The 15271-nt window shown below is 45.1% G+C and overlaps 1 protein-coding gene across 6 annotated transcripts in view; it reads right to left on the bottom strand.

Moving 5' to 3' along the window:
• Positions 1-15271, bottom strand: part of LOC132395227 (plectin-like) — a 430787-nt gene that overhangs the window by 20506 nt on the left and 395010 nt on the right. For all 6 annotated transcript variants that reach the window (XM_059971513.1, XM_059971516.1, XM_059971518.1 and 3 more), the window contains one exon: positions 1144-12117. In XM_059971513.1, coding sequence (XP_059827496.1) covers positions 1915-12117 — 10203 coding nt within the window. In that variant the 3' untranslated portion in view covers positions 1144-1914. The remainder of the gene's footprint in view (positions 1-1143; positions 12118-15271) is intronic.

Genomic DNA, 15271 nt, shown 5'->3' on the forward strand with positions numbered 1-15271 from the left:
ATGATTAAGGCAGGTACATTAACAATATTTAAAAGGCACTTAGACAGGTACATGGATAGGAAAGGAGTGATACAGGCTGAATTGGGTCAAATGGGATTAGTGTAGTTGGGCAGCACAGTTAGCATTGTCAGAGCTTGTTTCTATGGTGAATGTTTCTGAGTTTGTGATTTCCAATACATTTATCAGACACAATTTCCATCATGACCTCCTTCTACTCTCCAGACTTGCTGGCTGGAAATGTTACCCTCAATGTAATTTAGGAAATCCAAAGCCCCTTCCCCAGAAATAGAGAGCCTGTTCACCAGAAATCATTCCCCTTCCTCAGAGTCTCTTCGCCATACAAGGTGATCAGTTTCACAGGAACTGCTTTGAAACAGAATCTCACAGGACAGCTAAAAATTCATCACTGTCACACTGTCTATCTTAAAATAAATAACTATCAAGAGGGCTAGAATATAAAAGCAAGAATGTAATACTGGAACTTGATAAAGCACTGGTGAGGTCTCACTTGGAGAACTGTGAGCAGGTTTGGGCCCCTTAGAAATGATGTGCTGAAACTGGAGAGCGTTCAAAGGAGGTTCATGAAAATAATTCCAGGAGTGAATGGCTGGTCATATGAACAACATTTGATGGCTTTGGGCCTATGTTCACTAGAATTCAGAAGAATGAGGGGTGACCTCATTGAAACCTTTCGAATAGTGAAAGGCCATGGTAGAGTGGATGTGGAGAGGATGTTTCCTGTAATGGGAGAGTCTAAAACCAGAGAGCAGAGCTGCAAAATAGAGGGGTATCCTTTTAGAATGGAGGTTATGAGAAATTTCTTTGGTCAGAGAGTGGTGAATCTGTGGAATTCTTTGTCATAGACAGCTGTGGAGCCAAGACTGTATGTATATTTAAGGCAAAGGGTTATGGATTCTTGATTGGTCAGGGCATAAAGGGATATGGGGAGGAAGCATGAAGGGATACGGGTGTAGGAGATTAGAGCTGAGAGAAAAATTGGATCAACCTTGATGAAATGGCAGAGCAGATTCAATGGGCCAAATGGCCTAATTCTGCTCCGATAACTTATGGTCTTGTATCTGCCAGCAGAGAAACAGAGAAAAGTCATTGTCAGAAGAAGCATTCTCAGGAAGTTCTACTCACCTGCAGGGCTCTGCTCTTGTATGGAACTGGACAACTCAGCCTAGACTGTTCCTCGTTCTGCATGTGGACAGGGAGATGCAGGAGATACGCTCAGTGGCAGGCAGGCTGATTGGTCTTTATGGCTTAATGGACAGTTCTGGTTCACACAGGGAGTCAGAATTCACTCATCCAGAAATGGTTACTCCAGCCAGTCAGTGCAATGGTTAAAAATGTGATGAAGAAAGCTCAAGAATTCTTCCCGCAGAGTGCAACCTCAGCCTGAGTGCAGGGCTTGATACTCGAAAGACGCACCTTATTAATATTTGGATTAACAGCATCAAGCCTTTATTATAGTTCAGTTAATATTTGCAGCATTTGTCTGGTAATAGAAAGCAGAGATAGCTGGGCACGCTGTGAGTCAGTGCATTCATTGAGAAGATTACAATCCTCCCAGCCATCACTGGGAGGGGGCAGCTGTATTCTGGGGTTAATCTGCCCTGCTCTACAAATAGCAACAGGACTTTCCAGTGGGAGCGGCCAACAGAATCAAATCAAGTCTCCATAAATAGATCCTTTTCAGTTCAAACATATACAGAACATTCAATCTGATCCATTTCAAATTTCAAGATTTATATAAAACTCAGAGGAACTGACGTGATGGGAAATTAAAATAAATTTCTTTGCAATTAGAATGATTCTGATTCTTGTAGTAAAACAGAGGCCATTGGTAGGTGTTTGCTAATTGTGGAGCAGGGTATTGTTTAGAAGTTAGAAAAGGGTAGGGGTGTGGTGTTACATCGTCACGACGCCCTGCAGCAGGGCCTGGGGGAAGACAGAGCTCCCCACTAGGCTGGAGAGAGATTGAGGAACAGTAAGATTCAATCCCCTTCCTCCAGGGACACTGGCTGACAGCCTCCGGCCATAGCTGGGTGATGTGTAGGAGGATGAAGAGAAGGACATGGAGTAACCAGATCCTGTAGCATCAAAGCTTCCACGCCTGGAACCTGTCCTGGAGCCTGTTCGAGAACCTGATCGGGAGCCTGCAGAAGAGCCAGTCCCACTCACATTGTAGGGACTGTAGTATCCTTTGGTGGACTGTGAGGAGGCCTCCAACAAACGCAGACCTGAACCTTCCTCAATCATAGATCGATCCATCGCATCCTTGTAAGAGATCTTCAGTTTGGTTTTGGGGCAAGTTATATACTTTACATAGGCCCCAACATCTCTTAGTTTTTGCACAGTGCGGCTATCAATGGTTCCCTTCTGTAAAGCTTCATCCAAGGACACCCGGCCAGGCACATCTGGTTCAATCAATCCTCCAGTCAGGTACTGCACCTCCAGGAATCTTTGACCAGCTTCATAATACAGCCACCCTTTCTTCAAGGCCTGAGCAGCAGACATCTTGGTCTTGGTTCTTGGATCCTCAAATCCATGGAAAGCCTTCTGAGCCAGATTGATCCTGTCCACCATAATTTTGTCAACAAGATTTTGGCCAACAGCTTCTGTGACCGAATACTTCTCTCCTGTATTGGGATCAATGATTCCTCCAGTGCATGCTTGAGCCTCAAGCAGACGCTGCCCTGTGATATTGTCCACTAGGTTTCGGTGCATTGCCTCTGTAATGGAAACTTTCTCAAGGGTATCAGTGTCCAAGATGCCAGCAACTGGACCAGTCTCCTCTGTTGGGTCACTCCATGCAACTATATGGCTTCTCATTGGACTTGCTTGTTGGCTTGTATATGAAGATGAAGATCCAACTGAGGAAGACCTTGAGCGGAATCCACTCATGTTTCCTGATAACATATCAGCAAATTCAGTTATGGACAAAGCGCCTGAGCGATACAGGTCCAAAGAGCCTTGGTCAATCAAACCTTTGGCTAAAGCATCATCTATGTCATATTGTCTTCCAGATCTCCTGTCAGTTATCATTGACTTTACAACTCCATCTGATGAAGATATGGTTACTTCCTCCCATTCACACTCTTGCTCAGACAGTTCACTGTATGTCTGATGGTCAATCAGTCCTTTGCGATAAGCTTCATAGACAGACATTTCTTTGCCAGTTTCAGGATCTACAATGACTACCCGTCGCTTGCGGACTGATGACTTGGAGGATGTCTTCCTCTCTCGCTTCTTCTCTTTCAAAGGCAATAGACAAAGTCCAGTGTCAGGATCCACAATACATCGCTCTTTCAGCTGCAAGTAGGTCAGATTTTCCTCTGTGTTTGGATCGAAGAAACCTTTAGTGTCATCACCTGGATCTAACAATATCTTGTTCATCTCCTCATCAAACAGTCCACGCTTGTAGGCCACTTCCACTGGGAGCCGATGGCTGTGTTCTGGGTCAATAATGCCTCCTGTAGCAATTTGCGACTCCAGCAAACGGATTCCATGGTCTTTCAGAATCAAACCTTTCTGCATAGCTTGGAAGAGAGACACCAATTTCCCTGAGTAAGGGTCTCTGTAGCCAGTGACAGCACGCTCCGCTGACAGAAGCTTGTCTTTAAATTCTGGTCCAACTACTCCCATCTTAACTGCATCAGCAACAGTTAATTTTCTGTTTTTGATTGGGTCTATCATGTAACCTGTTGCTGCTTGGGCCTCCAACAACTCGAAAGCAGTCCCGGGTCTGATCATGCCTTTCTTCATAGCTTGGTAAATAGACAGCCTCTCCTTGGAGGCCTCAACAAATACACCTGAAATACAACTTGTGCCTTCTAGGTATTTCTTGATACTGTCACTAACCTCTTCAACTGTGGTCTCACCTTCTTCTAGCTTTTGAGCTAAGGAATTTCCAATGATATTTGATTCTATGAGTTGGTCCATCGTGATTTGCTTGCGTAGACCCTTAAATATTATCCTTTTTCTGTCTGTCAGATTCAACAGACGATGGCCTGACTTTTCATCAGTTCTGCATTTCGTAAGGAGTTGAGTGTAACTTGATGCATCATTGGTGCTTGGATCAAGGAATCCTTGAGTGCCTGTGGCTGAGTCAGTGAGGAGGCTGTAGGTTTCACGGTCCAGATAGCCACGTTGAAAGGCAACCTCCAGAGGCAGATGATGGCTGTACTGTGGGTCAATTATTCCACCTGTGGCTAGCTGAGCATCGAGCAACTTCAGAGCATAGTCTTTTACAATAAGCTCTTTCTTCATGGCCTCAAATAGAGAGATGATCTTGGCAGTGTATGGGTCTCGGTAGCCGGTGACAGCTCTTTCTGCTGACAGCAGCTTGTCGTGTAATTCAGGACCCACTACACCTTCCCTTACAGCCTCATCCACAGTCAGTCTCTTATTCCTCACTGGATCAAGGATAAAGCCAGTGGCAGCCTGAGCCTCGAGAAGGGAGTGAGCCACTTCTGGTTTTACCCAGTCTTTTTTCATTGCTTGATAGAGATTAGACACCTCCTTCTCTGCAGACTTGTACACACCACTGACAGCACCAGTGCCAAACAGGAACTTTCTCACGCGCTCCATTTCACACACCTGTTGTATGGTCAGCTGCTTCTCCTTCAGTTTGGTGAGAATTTCCAGATCAATAATTCCTGAGGCATAGAGATGATCGGCACTGACCTTGCCTCGGAAGCAGTTGAAGGAGATCAGTTCACCTCCCCGTCGGATTTCCACTTGCTCAACAATCTCAATGATGATTAAAATGAGACGCTCATGTGTTAGCCTTCCCATCTGAAATTCCTTTGTTAGTCGGCTCCTCTCTTCTTCTGAGATGTAATCAGATTGTAAGATCTCCCAAACTGACATAGACTTTCCACCCAAAAGCCCTGAAGGAATTTCTACTTTTGTTCTCTCAAACTCCTGTTGCATTTCTGTCTCATTATAGATTTTGCTTTCAACCACACTTGGCTTCTCTGCCTCAGTCATGGGCAAGAGGCACAGACCTGTTTCTGGATCTAAAATGCACTTGCTCTTCAACTGTTGGTAAGTGACATCTTCCTTTGTGTTGGGATCAATATATTTCTTGGTGTTGTCATGAGCATCAAGGAACCTTTTGTTCATGCCCTCATCAAACATTCCTCGCATGTAGGCCACGTCAACTGGTAGCCGATGGCTGGTTGTAGGATCAATGATGCCACCAGAAGCCACCTGTGCCTGCAGGAGCTGCACTGCATGGTCCTTGGGTACAAGGCCCTTCCTCATTGCTTCAAATAAGGAGATCATATGCCCAGTGTAGGGGTTTGTGTATCCTGTTACTGCTTTCTCTGCAGCCAGAAGCTTCTCGTGGAGTTCCGGTCCAACAAGACCATTCTTCACTGCGTCATCGACAGTCAGGGTGAGATTGTTCACAGGATCAACGAGGAATCCTGTTGCTGCTTGAGCTTCCAATAAAGTTTCTGCAGTGGACTGACACAACAAATTCTTCTTCATTGCTTGGTAGAAACTCATTTTCTCTTGGGTGGGCTCTACAAATACTCCAGCAATACTATCCGAGCCCTGAAGGTATTTCTTTACTGACTCCAGCTTGCTCACATCTTCTGGTGTTACCTTTCCTTTCTCCAGTTCATCAAAGGTCTTTTTGTCAATGATCTTTGATTCCATCAACTCGCTGGCTGGAAGCTTGTTCCTCAGCCCAGCAAATGTAATTTGAGGCTTTTTCTTCACCTCACATTCTTCAATAATTGTTACAACAATTGTAATAATTTTCTCTATAGTTACTTTACCTGACCTATACTGCCGGATTAAATCTCGGCGTTGATCTTCAGTGAAATACTCTGAATTGATCAATTCCCATATGGTGACATTTTTTCCAGAGAACTTTCCGGATGGGACACTCACCACAGCCTTTTGGAAAACGTCCTTGGTTACCTCCTCAGGGTGGACATCCACTTTCTTCATTGCTTCTTCTGTCAGAGGTAACAGACAAAGTGATGTCTGAGGGTCCTTTCTGCACTTCTCCTTTAGCTGCTGGTAAGTGACTTGTTCATCTGCATTTGGTTCAATGAAGCATCTCATGTCATCACTTGCAGTGGACATCAACCTGTTCATGTCTTCATCAAACAGCCCCCGTTCGTAGGCCACATCAATCGGCAGTCGATGGCTGGATCTGGGATCAATGATGCCACCAGATGCCAACTGTGCCTGCAAGAACTGCATTGCATAGTCTTTGGGTACAAGGTCCTTTCTCATTGCTTCATATAAGGAAATCTTGTGCCCAGTGTAGGGGTCGCTGTATCCTGTTACTGCTTTCTCTGCAGCCAGAAGCTTCTCGTGGACCTCTGGCCCAACAAGACCTTCCTTCACTGCGTCATCAACAGCGAGGGTGAGATTTTTCACAGGGTCAATAAGGAATCCTGTTGCTGCCTGAGCTTCCAGTAAGATCTCCGCTATCCTTGGTCTCAACAGATTGTTTTTCATTGCTTGGTAGAAACTCATTTTTTCTTGGGTGGGCTCTACAAACACACCAGCAATACTGTCTGAACCCTGAAGATATTTGCTTATTGACTCTAACTTGCTCACATTTTCTGGTGTTATTTTCCCTCTCTCCAGTTCATCAAATGTTTTCTTGTCAATGATCTTTGATTCCAACAACTCGCTGGCTGGAACCTTGTCCCTTAGACCAGTGAAGAGGAGTAGTGGTTTTTTCTTTGCTTCTTTCTCTTCAATCACCGTGATAACAATTTTGATAATCTTCTCTACTGTGACCTTTCCTGACCTATATTGTCGGATCAAATCCTTCCTTTGTGCCTCCGTAAAATATTCTGAGTTAATTAGCTCCAAGATGCTGATGGTTTTCCCAGAGAAAATGCCAAATGGAACAGATACTGTTGTCTTGCCAAAAGTATCTCTTGTCTGCTCTTCGTCGTACACAGTTTTGGATGTTACTGCTTTTTCACTCAAGGGAAGCAAAAATAGACCTGATGTGTCGTCCTTTATGCACTTATCCTTCAGCTGCTGGTAGGTGACACGTTCGTCTATGTTTGGGTCATAGAAACCTCTCGTGACATCACTCGGAGTGGACAGAAACGTGTTCATGTCCTCATCAAACATTCCTCGCTTGTAGGCCACATCAACTGGCAGCCGATGGCTGGTTCTGGGATCAATGATGCCACCAGATGCCATCTGTGCCTGCAGGAGCTGCATTGCATGCTCTTTGGGAACAAGTTCCTTTTTCATTGCTTCAAATAAGGAAATTTTACACCCAGTGTAAGGGTCGGTATATCCCATTACTGCTTTCTCTGCAGCCAGAAGTCTCTCGTGGAGTTCTGGTCCAATGAGACCATCCTTCACTGCATCATCGACGGTGAGTGTGCGATTCTTCACAGGGTCAATGAGGAAACCTGTCCCTGCCTGAGCTTCCAGTAAGATCTCTGCTATCCTTGGTCTCAACAGATTCTTCTTCATTGCTTGGTAGAAGCTCATCTTTTCTTTGGTGGGCTCTACAAACACTCCAGCAACACTGTCCGAGCTCTGAAGGTATTTCTTCACCGACTCCAATTTACTCACATCTTCTGGTATTAACTTCCCTTGCTCCAGTTCACCAAAGGTCTTTTTGTCAATGATCTTTGATTCCAACAACTCGCTGGCTGGAACCTTGTCCCTGAGCCCAGTGAAGAGTAGCTGCTTCTTGGTCTCAGTTTCATCGATGGTGGTGATGATGAATTTAATAATACGTTCAATGGTGATTTTTCCTGATCTGTATTGCCAGATTAAATCTTGCCTTTGATCTTCGGTGAGATATTCTGAATTGATCAATTCCCAAATGGTAATGGTTTTTCCAGAGAACCTCCCAGACGGGACACTCACTACAGCCTTTTGGAAAATGTCCTTGGTTACATCCTCAGGGTGGACATCCACTCGCTTCATTGCTTCTTCTGTCAGAGGTAACAGACAAAGTGATGTCTGAGGGTCCTTTCTGCACCTCTTCTTCAGCTGCTGGTAGGTGACTCGTTCATCTGTATTTGGTTCAATGAAGCCTCTTGTATCATCACTTGGAGTGGACACAAACCTGTTCAAGTCCTCATCAAACATTCCCCGCTGGTAGGCCACATCAATTGGCAATCGATGACTGGTTGTGGGATCAATGATGCCACCAGATGCCACCTGTGCCTGCAAAAGCTGCATTGCATGTTCTTTGGGGACAAGGTCCTTTCTCATTGCTTCAAATAAGGAGATCTTTCGCCCAGTGTAGGGGTCGCTGTATCCCATTACTGCTTTTTCTGCAGCAAGAAGCTTCACATGGAGCTCTGGCCCAACAAGACCTTCCTTCACTGCGTCATCAACAGTGAGTGTGAGATTTTTCACAGGGTCAATGAGAAATCCTGCCGCTGCCTGAGCTTCCAGTAAGATCTCTGCTATCCTTGGTCTCAACAGATTGTTTTTCATTGCTTGGTAGAAACTCATTTTTTCTTGGGTGGGCTCTACAAACACACCAGCAATACTATCTGAACCCTGAAGATATTTGCTCACCGACTCCAACTTGCTCACATCTCCCGGTGTTACTTTCCCTCTCTCTAGTTCATCAAATGTTTTCTTGTCAATGATCTTTGATTCCAGCAATTCACTGGCTGGAATCTTGTTCCTGAGCCCAGTGAAGAGGAGAAGTGGTTTTCTCTTTGCTTCTTTCTCTTCAATTACCGTGATAACTATTTTGATAATCTTCTCTACTGTGACCTTTCCTGACCTATACTGTCGGATCAAATCCTTCCTTTGTTCCTCTGTAAAATATTCTGAGTTAATCAGCTCCAAAATGCTGACGGTTTTCCCAGAGAAAATGCCAGCTGGAACAGATACTGTTGTCTTGCCAAAAGTATCTCTTGTCTGCTCTTCATCGTACACAATTTTGGATGTTACTGCTTTTTCACTCAAGGGAAGCAAAAATAGACCTGATGTGTCATCCTTTATGCACTTATCCTTCAGCTGCTGGTAGGTTACACGTTCATCTATGTTTGGGTCATAGAAACCTCTCGTGACATCACTCGGAGTGGATACAAATGTGTTCATATCCTCATCAAACATTCCTCGCTTGTAGGCCACATCAACTGGCAGCCGATGGCTGGTTCTTGGGTCAATGATGCCACCAGATGCCATCTGTGCCTGCAGGAGCTGCATTGCATGCTCTTTGGGAATAAATTCCTTTCTCATTGCTTCAAATAATGAGATTTTACGCCCAGTGTAGGGGTCAGTATATCCTATTACTGCTTTCTCTGCAGCCAGAAGTTTCTCGTGGAGTTCTGGTCCAATGAGACCATCCTTCACCGCATTATCGACGGTGAGTGTGCGATTTTTCACAGGGTCAATGAGAAAACCTGTCCCTGCCTGAGCTTCCAGTAAGATCTCTGCTATCCTTGGTCTCAACAGATTCTTCCTCATTGCTTGGTAGAAGCTCATCTTCTCTTTGGTGGACTCTACAAACACTCCAGCGATACTGTCTGAGCTCTGAAGGTATTTCCTCACCGACTCCAATTTACTCACATCTTCTGGTGTTACCATCCCTTTCTCCAGTTCATCAAAGGTCTTTTTGTCAATGATCTTTGATTCCAACAACTCACTGGCTGGAACCTTGTCCCTGAGCCCAGTGAAGAGTAGCTGCTTCTTGGTCTCAGTTTCATCGATGGTAGTGATGATGAATTTAATGATATGTTCAATGGTGATTTTTCCTGACCTGTATTGCCAGATTAAATCTTGCCTTTGATTTTCGGTGAGATATTCTGAATTGATCAATTCCCAAATGGTAATGGTTTTTCCAGAGAACCTCCCAGACGGGACACTCACTACAGCCTTTTGGAAAATGTCCTTGGTTACATCCTCAGGGTGGACATCCACTCGCTTCATTGCTTCGTCTGTTAGAGGTAACAGACAAAGTGATGTCTGAGGGTCCTTTCTGCACCTTTCCTTCAGCTGCTGGTAGGTGACTCGTTCATCTGTATTTGGTTCAATGAAACCTCTTGTATCATCACTTGGAGTGGACACAAACCTGTTCATGTCCTCATCAAACATTCCCCGCTGGTAGGCCACATCAACTGGCAGCCGATGGCTGGTTCTGGGATCAATGATGCCACCAGATGCCACCTGTGCTTGCAAGAGCTGCATTGCATGTTCTTTGGGTACAAGTTCCTTTCTCATTGCTTCAAATAAGGAGATCTTGTGCCCAGTGTAGGGGTCGCTGTACCCTGTTACTGCTTTCTCTGCAGCAAGAAGCTTCTCATGGAGCTCTGGTCCAACAAGACCTTCCTTCACTGCATCATCAACAGTGAGGACAAGATTTTTCACGGGGTCAATAAGAAATCCTGTCGCTGCCTGAGCTTCCAATAAGATCTCTGCTGTCTTTGGTCTCAACACATTCTTCTTCATTGCTTGATAGAAACTCATTTTTTCTTGAGTAGGCTCCACAAACACTCCAGCAATACTGTCTGAGCCCTGAAGATATTTCCTCACCGACTCCAACATGCTTACATCTTCTGGTGTTACCTCTCCTCTCTCCAGTTCACCAAAGGTCTTTTTGTCAATAATCTTTGATTCCAACAACATGCTGGCCGGAACCTTGTTCCTGAGCCCAGTGAAGAGTAGCTGCTTCTTGGTCTCAGTTTCATCAATGGTGGTGATGATGAATTTAATGATATGTTCTATGGTGACTTTTCCTGACCTGTATTGTCGGATTAGATCTCGACGTTGATCTTCTGTGAAGTACTCAGAATTGATCAATTCCCAAATGGTGATGGTTTTCCCCGAATAGATCCCATATGGCACAGACACAATGGCTGTGTTGAAGATGTCCTGTATCTGTTCCATAGTATATCCTCCCTTTCTTGTTTCTGCTGCCTTGGTCAATGGTAAGAGGCAAAGGCCAGATTCTGGATCCTTCAGACACCTGTCCAGCAGCTGAATGTACGTTAAGTTCTCCTGTGTGTTAGGGTCAAAGAATGCCTTGGCATCATCACTATCACCTGAAACTATCTTGTTCATGTCTTCATTAAATACACCCTGTTTACAGGCCTGGGCCAGGGGAAGGCGGTGGCTATTGACTGGGTCAACGATACCACCGGTGGCAACTTGTGCCTGCAGTAAGCGGATTGCATAACTTGAAGGGATCAAGTCTTTTTGCATTGCTTCAAACAATGATATTTGGTTGCCTGTGTAGGGATCCCTGTAACCAGTCACGGCCCTCTCTGCAGAAAGTAGCTTTTCCTGGAGCTCTGGTCCCACTAGCCCTTCCCTGATTGCCTCATTTACAGGCAGCTTCCTGTTCTTTATTGGGTCAATAATGAAGCCTGTTGCTGCCTGAGCCTCAAGTAATACTGTCGCTGTTGTGGGCTTTAATTGATTCCTTTTCATTGCATGGTAAATGCTCATTTTGTCCTTTGAGGGTTCAATGATCAGTCCTGCAACACAGCTCTTTCCTTCAAGGTAGTTCTGAACACTCTCCTTTTGTGAGAGCTCCTGTACCGTGACTGAGCCTTTCTTTAGTTTGTCTAATTGCTTCTTGCTGAGAATGCCAGCCTGCTGTAACCGAGCTGCTGGCACTGGTTGCCGAAGGCCACTGAAAGTGAACTTGTCCCTGGCACTCTCTGAGACAGAGTCCACCACATCTCTACCATTTGAAATAGCCCCAAGTGGGGCTTGGACCATTGCAGTGTCTTTGGCAACAGTTTCAAGCTTCTGAGCTTTCAGTTGCTCCAGCTTTTCTCTCAGAGCCTGATTCTCATCAGCTAGCTGTTTCTCTTTCTCCAGTCTCCTCTTTTCCATTTCTTGAAGTTCTCTCTGCTTCTCGTGGACTTGCTTTTCAGCCTCTTGCTGCTTCCTTAAGGCTTCTTCCATACTAGCCTGAAGGTGGACTTTGTCTTCCTCCAGTCTCTTCATTTCCTTCATTTGTTCGCCCTTCAGAGACTTTGATTTCTCCAGCTCATCTTCACACAGCTGTTCTAACTTCTCCTTCTCAGCTTCAATCATCCTTTCTTTTTTGATTAACACCTCCTTCTCATTCAAGAATGTTTGCTGAAGGGCCTGAGTTGTCTGGATGATTTCTTTCTTTTGTCCTGCCTCCATCTGTAAAAGCCAAGAGCAAGAAATTCATCAATGACAAAACATCCAGCAGTGATCCAGCGTTAACCAACAACTCCAGTTACATAGTTTGGAAAGACTTTGAAAGATTTAGGAGGTTAAGGGCCAAATACTGGCAGTTGGGACTAACTGGGACAGGCATCTTGCTAAGCACAGAACAGTTGGGCTTGTTTCTGTGCTGTATAACTCTATGATTCTATGCTCTATTTCAGAAAAACACAGGGCAATGGGTAACCCTAGGTAATTTTTAAAGTAAGTACTTCTTCGGCACAGCATTGTGGGCTGAAGAGTCTGTATTGTGATGTAGTTTTTCTGTTTCTATGTCTCTTTAAGAACTTGAAACAGGAATATTCAGTGATCCCTTGTATATCATTCTTCAAGATCATGTCTGATCATTTATCTAAGCTCTACTTTTCTGCATTAACCCGATATTCTTCAAATACCTTCATCTATAAACCTTTATTGATCTTTGTCTTGAAGATACTGAGCAATTGAATTATAGCAGCCCTCTTTGGTAGAGAATCCATAGACACAAAACAGGAACGGATCCTTCATCCACCAAATTTGTGCTGACTATGATGACAAGACAGCACCTAGACCAAGTCCCTCCCATTCCTTGCTTGTTCCTCTGAAATGCCTTTGTAATTACTGGCCTCTCTGGTTTGAATTCTCCTAAGTTCTGTCCTGAATAGCTGAGCCCTAGTTTGAAACTGACCCAGTTCTAGACATATCAGCTGGTGAACATCACCACTGCAGCCAGACTGTACACACCTTACACATATCAATGAGATCAGCTCTCATTCTTCTAAACACTTCAGAGGGAGGCTGAAATGCCACTGAGGGCAGGCCTAAAAGGTGCCAAGAGCAGGCTTAAACACTATTGAGGGCAGCCCTTAATGCTATGAGGCATAAACTCATAAAACAAGGAACACACACAAAAAGCTGGTGGAACACAGCAGGCCAGGCAGCACCTATAGGAAAAAGCACACTCAACGTTTCGGGCTGAGACCCTTCGTAAAGACGTGGCCCAAAATGTCGACTGTGCTTCTTCCTATAGATGCTGTCTGGGCTGTTGCGTTCCACCAGCTTTTTGTGCGTGTTGCAAGGCATAAACTCTCTTGGTTTAAGGCTAATATTCCAGTTGCCTCACAGAACAAACCCAGCATAGCAAGAATACTTTCTTTGGCAGTTTAACAGGGGCACGACTGCGCAAGCGCGTGTAAGTCGGACCATGAGGCAGTGGGAGAACTCAAAGGGAGCAGTTAGATGGAGTGGGCAACGTTGTAGCAGGCGACAGAGTAGAGGGAGACAGGGTAGGAAGGCTTTGTCTCCAGAGGCTTCGACGAGCAGAGGCTGAGGATGAGCTTCACTCCAAGTGAGGTAAGGCTGGGTAAGTTACTTTAAAAAAAAGAATGTTTCAAAAGTTGAGGCAACATATTGGGTAGGTCATGTCAGCTGAGATCGGCCCCGTGGTTTGTTCATCCTTCAGCATGTGGGAAATCAGGGATACTTCCAGTGTCCCTGACGACTATGTGTGCAGGAAGTGTGTCCAGCTGCAGCTTCTGGCAGACTGCATTGAGCGGCTGGAGCTGCGATTGGATTCATACTGGAGCATCCGCAATGCTGAGAAAGTCATGAATAGCACGTTCAGTGAGTTGGCCACACCACAGGTAAAGGCTACACAGGCAGAAAGGGAAGGGGTGGCCACTAGACAGCATAACAGTAGGCAGGTAGTGCAGGAGTCCCCTGAGGTCATCTCCCTCCTAAACAGATATATTGTTTTGGATACTGTTGAAGGAGAGGTCTATTCAGGGGAAGGCAACAGCAGCCCAGTTCATGGCATCATGGGTGGCTCTGCGGCACAGGAGGGAAGGAAAAGGAGTGGAGAGCTATAGTTACAGGGGATTCGATTGTAAAGGGAATAGACAGGCGTCTCTGCGACTTCAAATGAGACTCCAGGATGGTATGTTGCCTCCCTGGTGCAAGGGTCAAGGATGTCTCTGAGCGGCTGCAGGACATTCTGGAGTGGGAGGGTGAACCGCCAGTGGTTGTGGTGCACATAGGTATCAATGATATAGGTAAAAAAATGGGATGAGGTCCTACAAGGTGAATTTAGGGAGTTAGGTGATAAACTAAAAAGTAGGACTACAAAGGTAATAATCTCTGGATTACTCCCAGTGCCACGTGCTAGTCAGAGTAGAAATAGGAGGATATTTCAGATGAATATGTGGCTTGAAAAATGGTGCAAAGGGGAGGGATTCAAATTTCTGGGGCATTGGAATCAGTTCTGGGTGAGGTGGGACTGGTACAAACAGGACGGTCTGCACCTGGGCTGGACTGGAACCAATGTCCTAGAGGGAGCATTTGCTACTGCTGTTCAGGAGGATTTAAACTAATGTGGCAGGGGGATGGGAACAAGTGCAGAGAGACAGAGGGGTGTAAAATGAGGGTAGAAGCAAAAAGTAGTAAGGTGAAAAGTAAAGTGGCAGGCAGGCAAATCCAGGGCAAAAATCAAAAAGGGCCACTTTTCAACGTAATTATATAAGGTCTAAGAGAGTTGTAAAAATAAACCTGAAGGCTTTGTGTGTCAATGCGAGGAGCATTCATAACAAGGTGGATGAATTGAATGTGCATAGTTATTAATGAATATGATATAGTTGGGATCACAGAGACATGGCTCCAGAGTGACCAAGGATGGGAGCTCAACATCCAGGGATATTCAATATTCAGGAGGGATAGACAGGAAAGAAAAGGAGGTGGGGTAGCGTATCTGGTTAGAGAGGAGATTAACGCAATAGAAAAGAAGGACATTAGCCTGGAGGATGTGGAATCGATATGGGTAGAGCTGCATAACTCTAAGGGGCAGAAAATGCTGGTGGGAATTGTGTACAGGCCACCTAACAGTAGTAGTGAGGTTAGGGATGGCATTAAACAGGAAATTATAAATGCATGCAATAAAGGAACAGCAGTTATAATGGGTGACTTCAACCTACATATAGATTGGGTGAACCAGATTGGTAAGGGTGCTGAGGAAGAGGATTTCTTGGAATGTATGAAAATTGGATAGGTATACGGACAGGAAAGGAGTGGAGGGTTATGGGCTGAGTGCGGGTAGGTGGGACTAGGTGAGATTAAGAGT

The sequence above is a fragment of the Hypanus sabinus genome, chromosome 6 (genome assembly GCF_030144855.1).
Source record: "Hypanus sabinus isolate sHypSab1 chromosome 6, sHypSab1.hap1, whole genome shotgun sequence".
In the NCBI taxonomy this organism is placed as follows: Eukaryota; Metazoa; Chordata; class Chondrichthyes; order Myliobatiformes; family Dasyatidae; genus Hypanus; species Hypanus sabinus.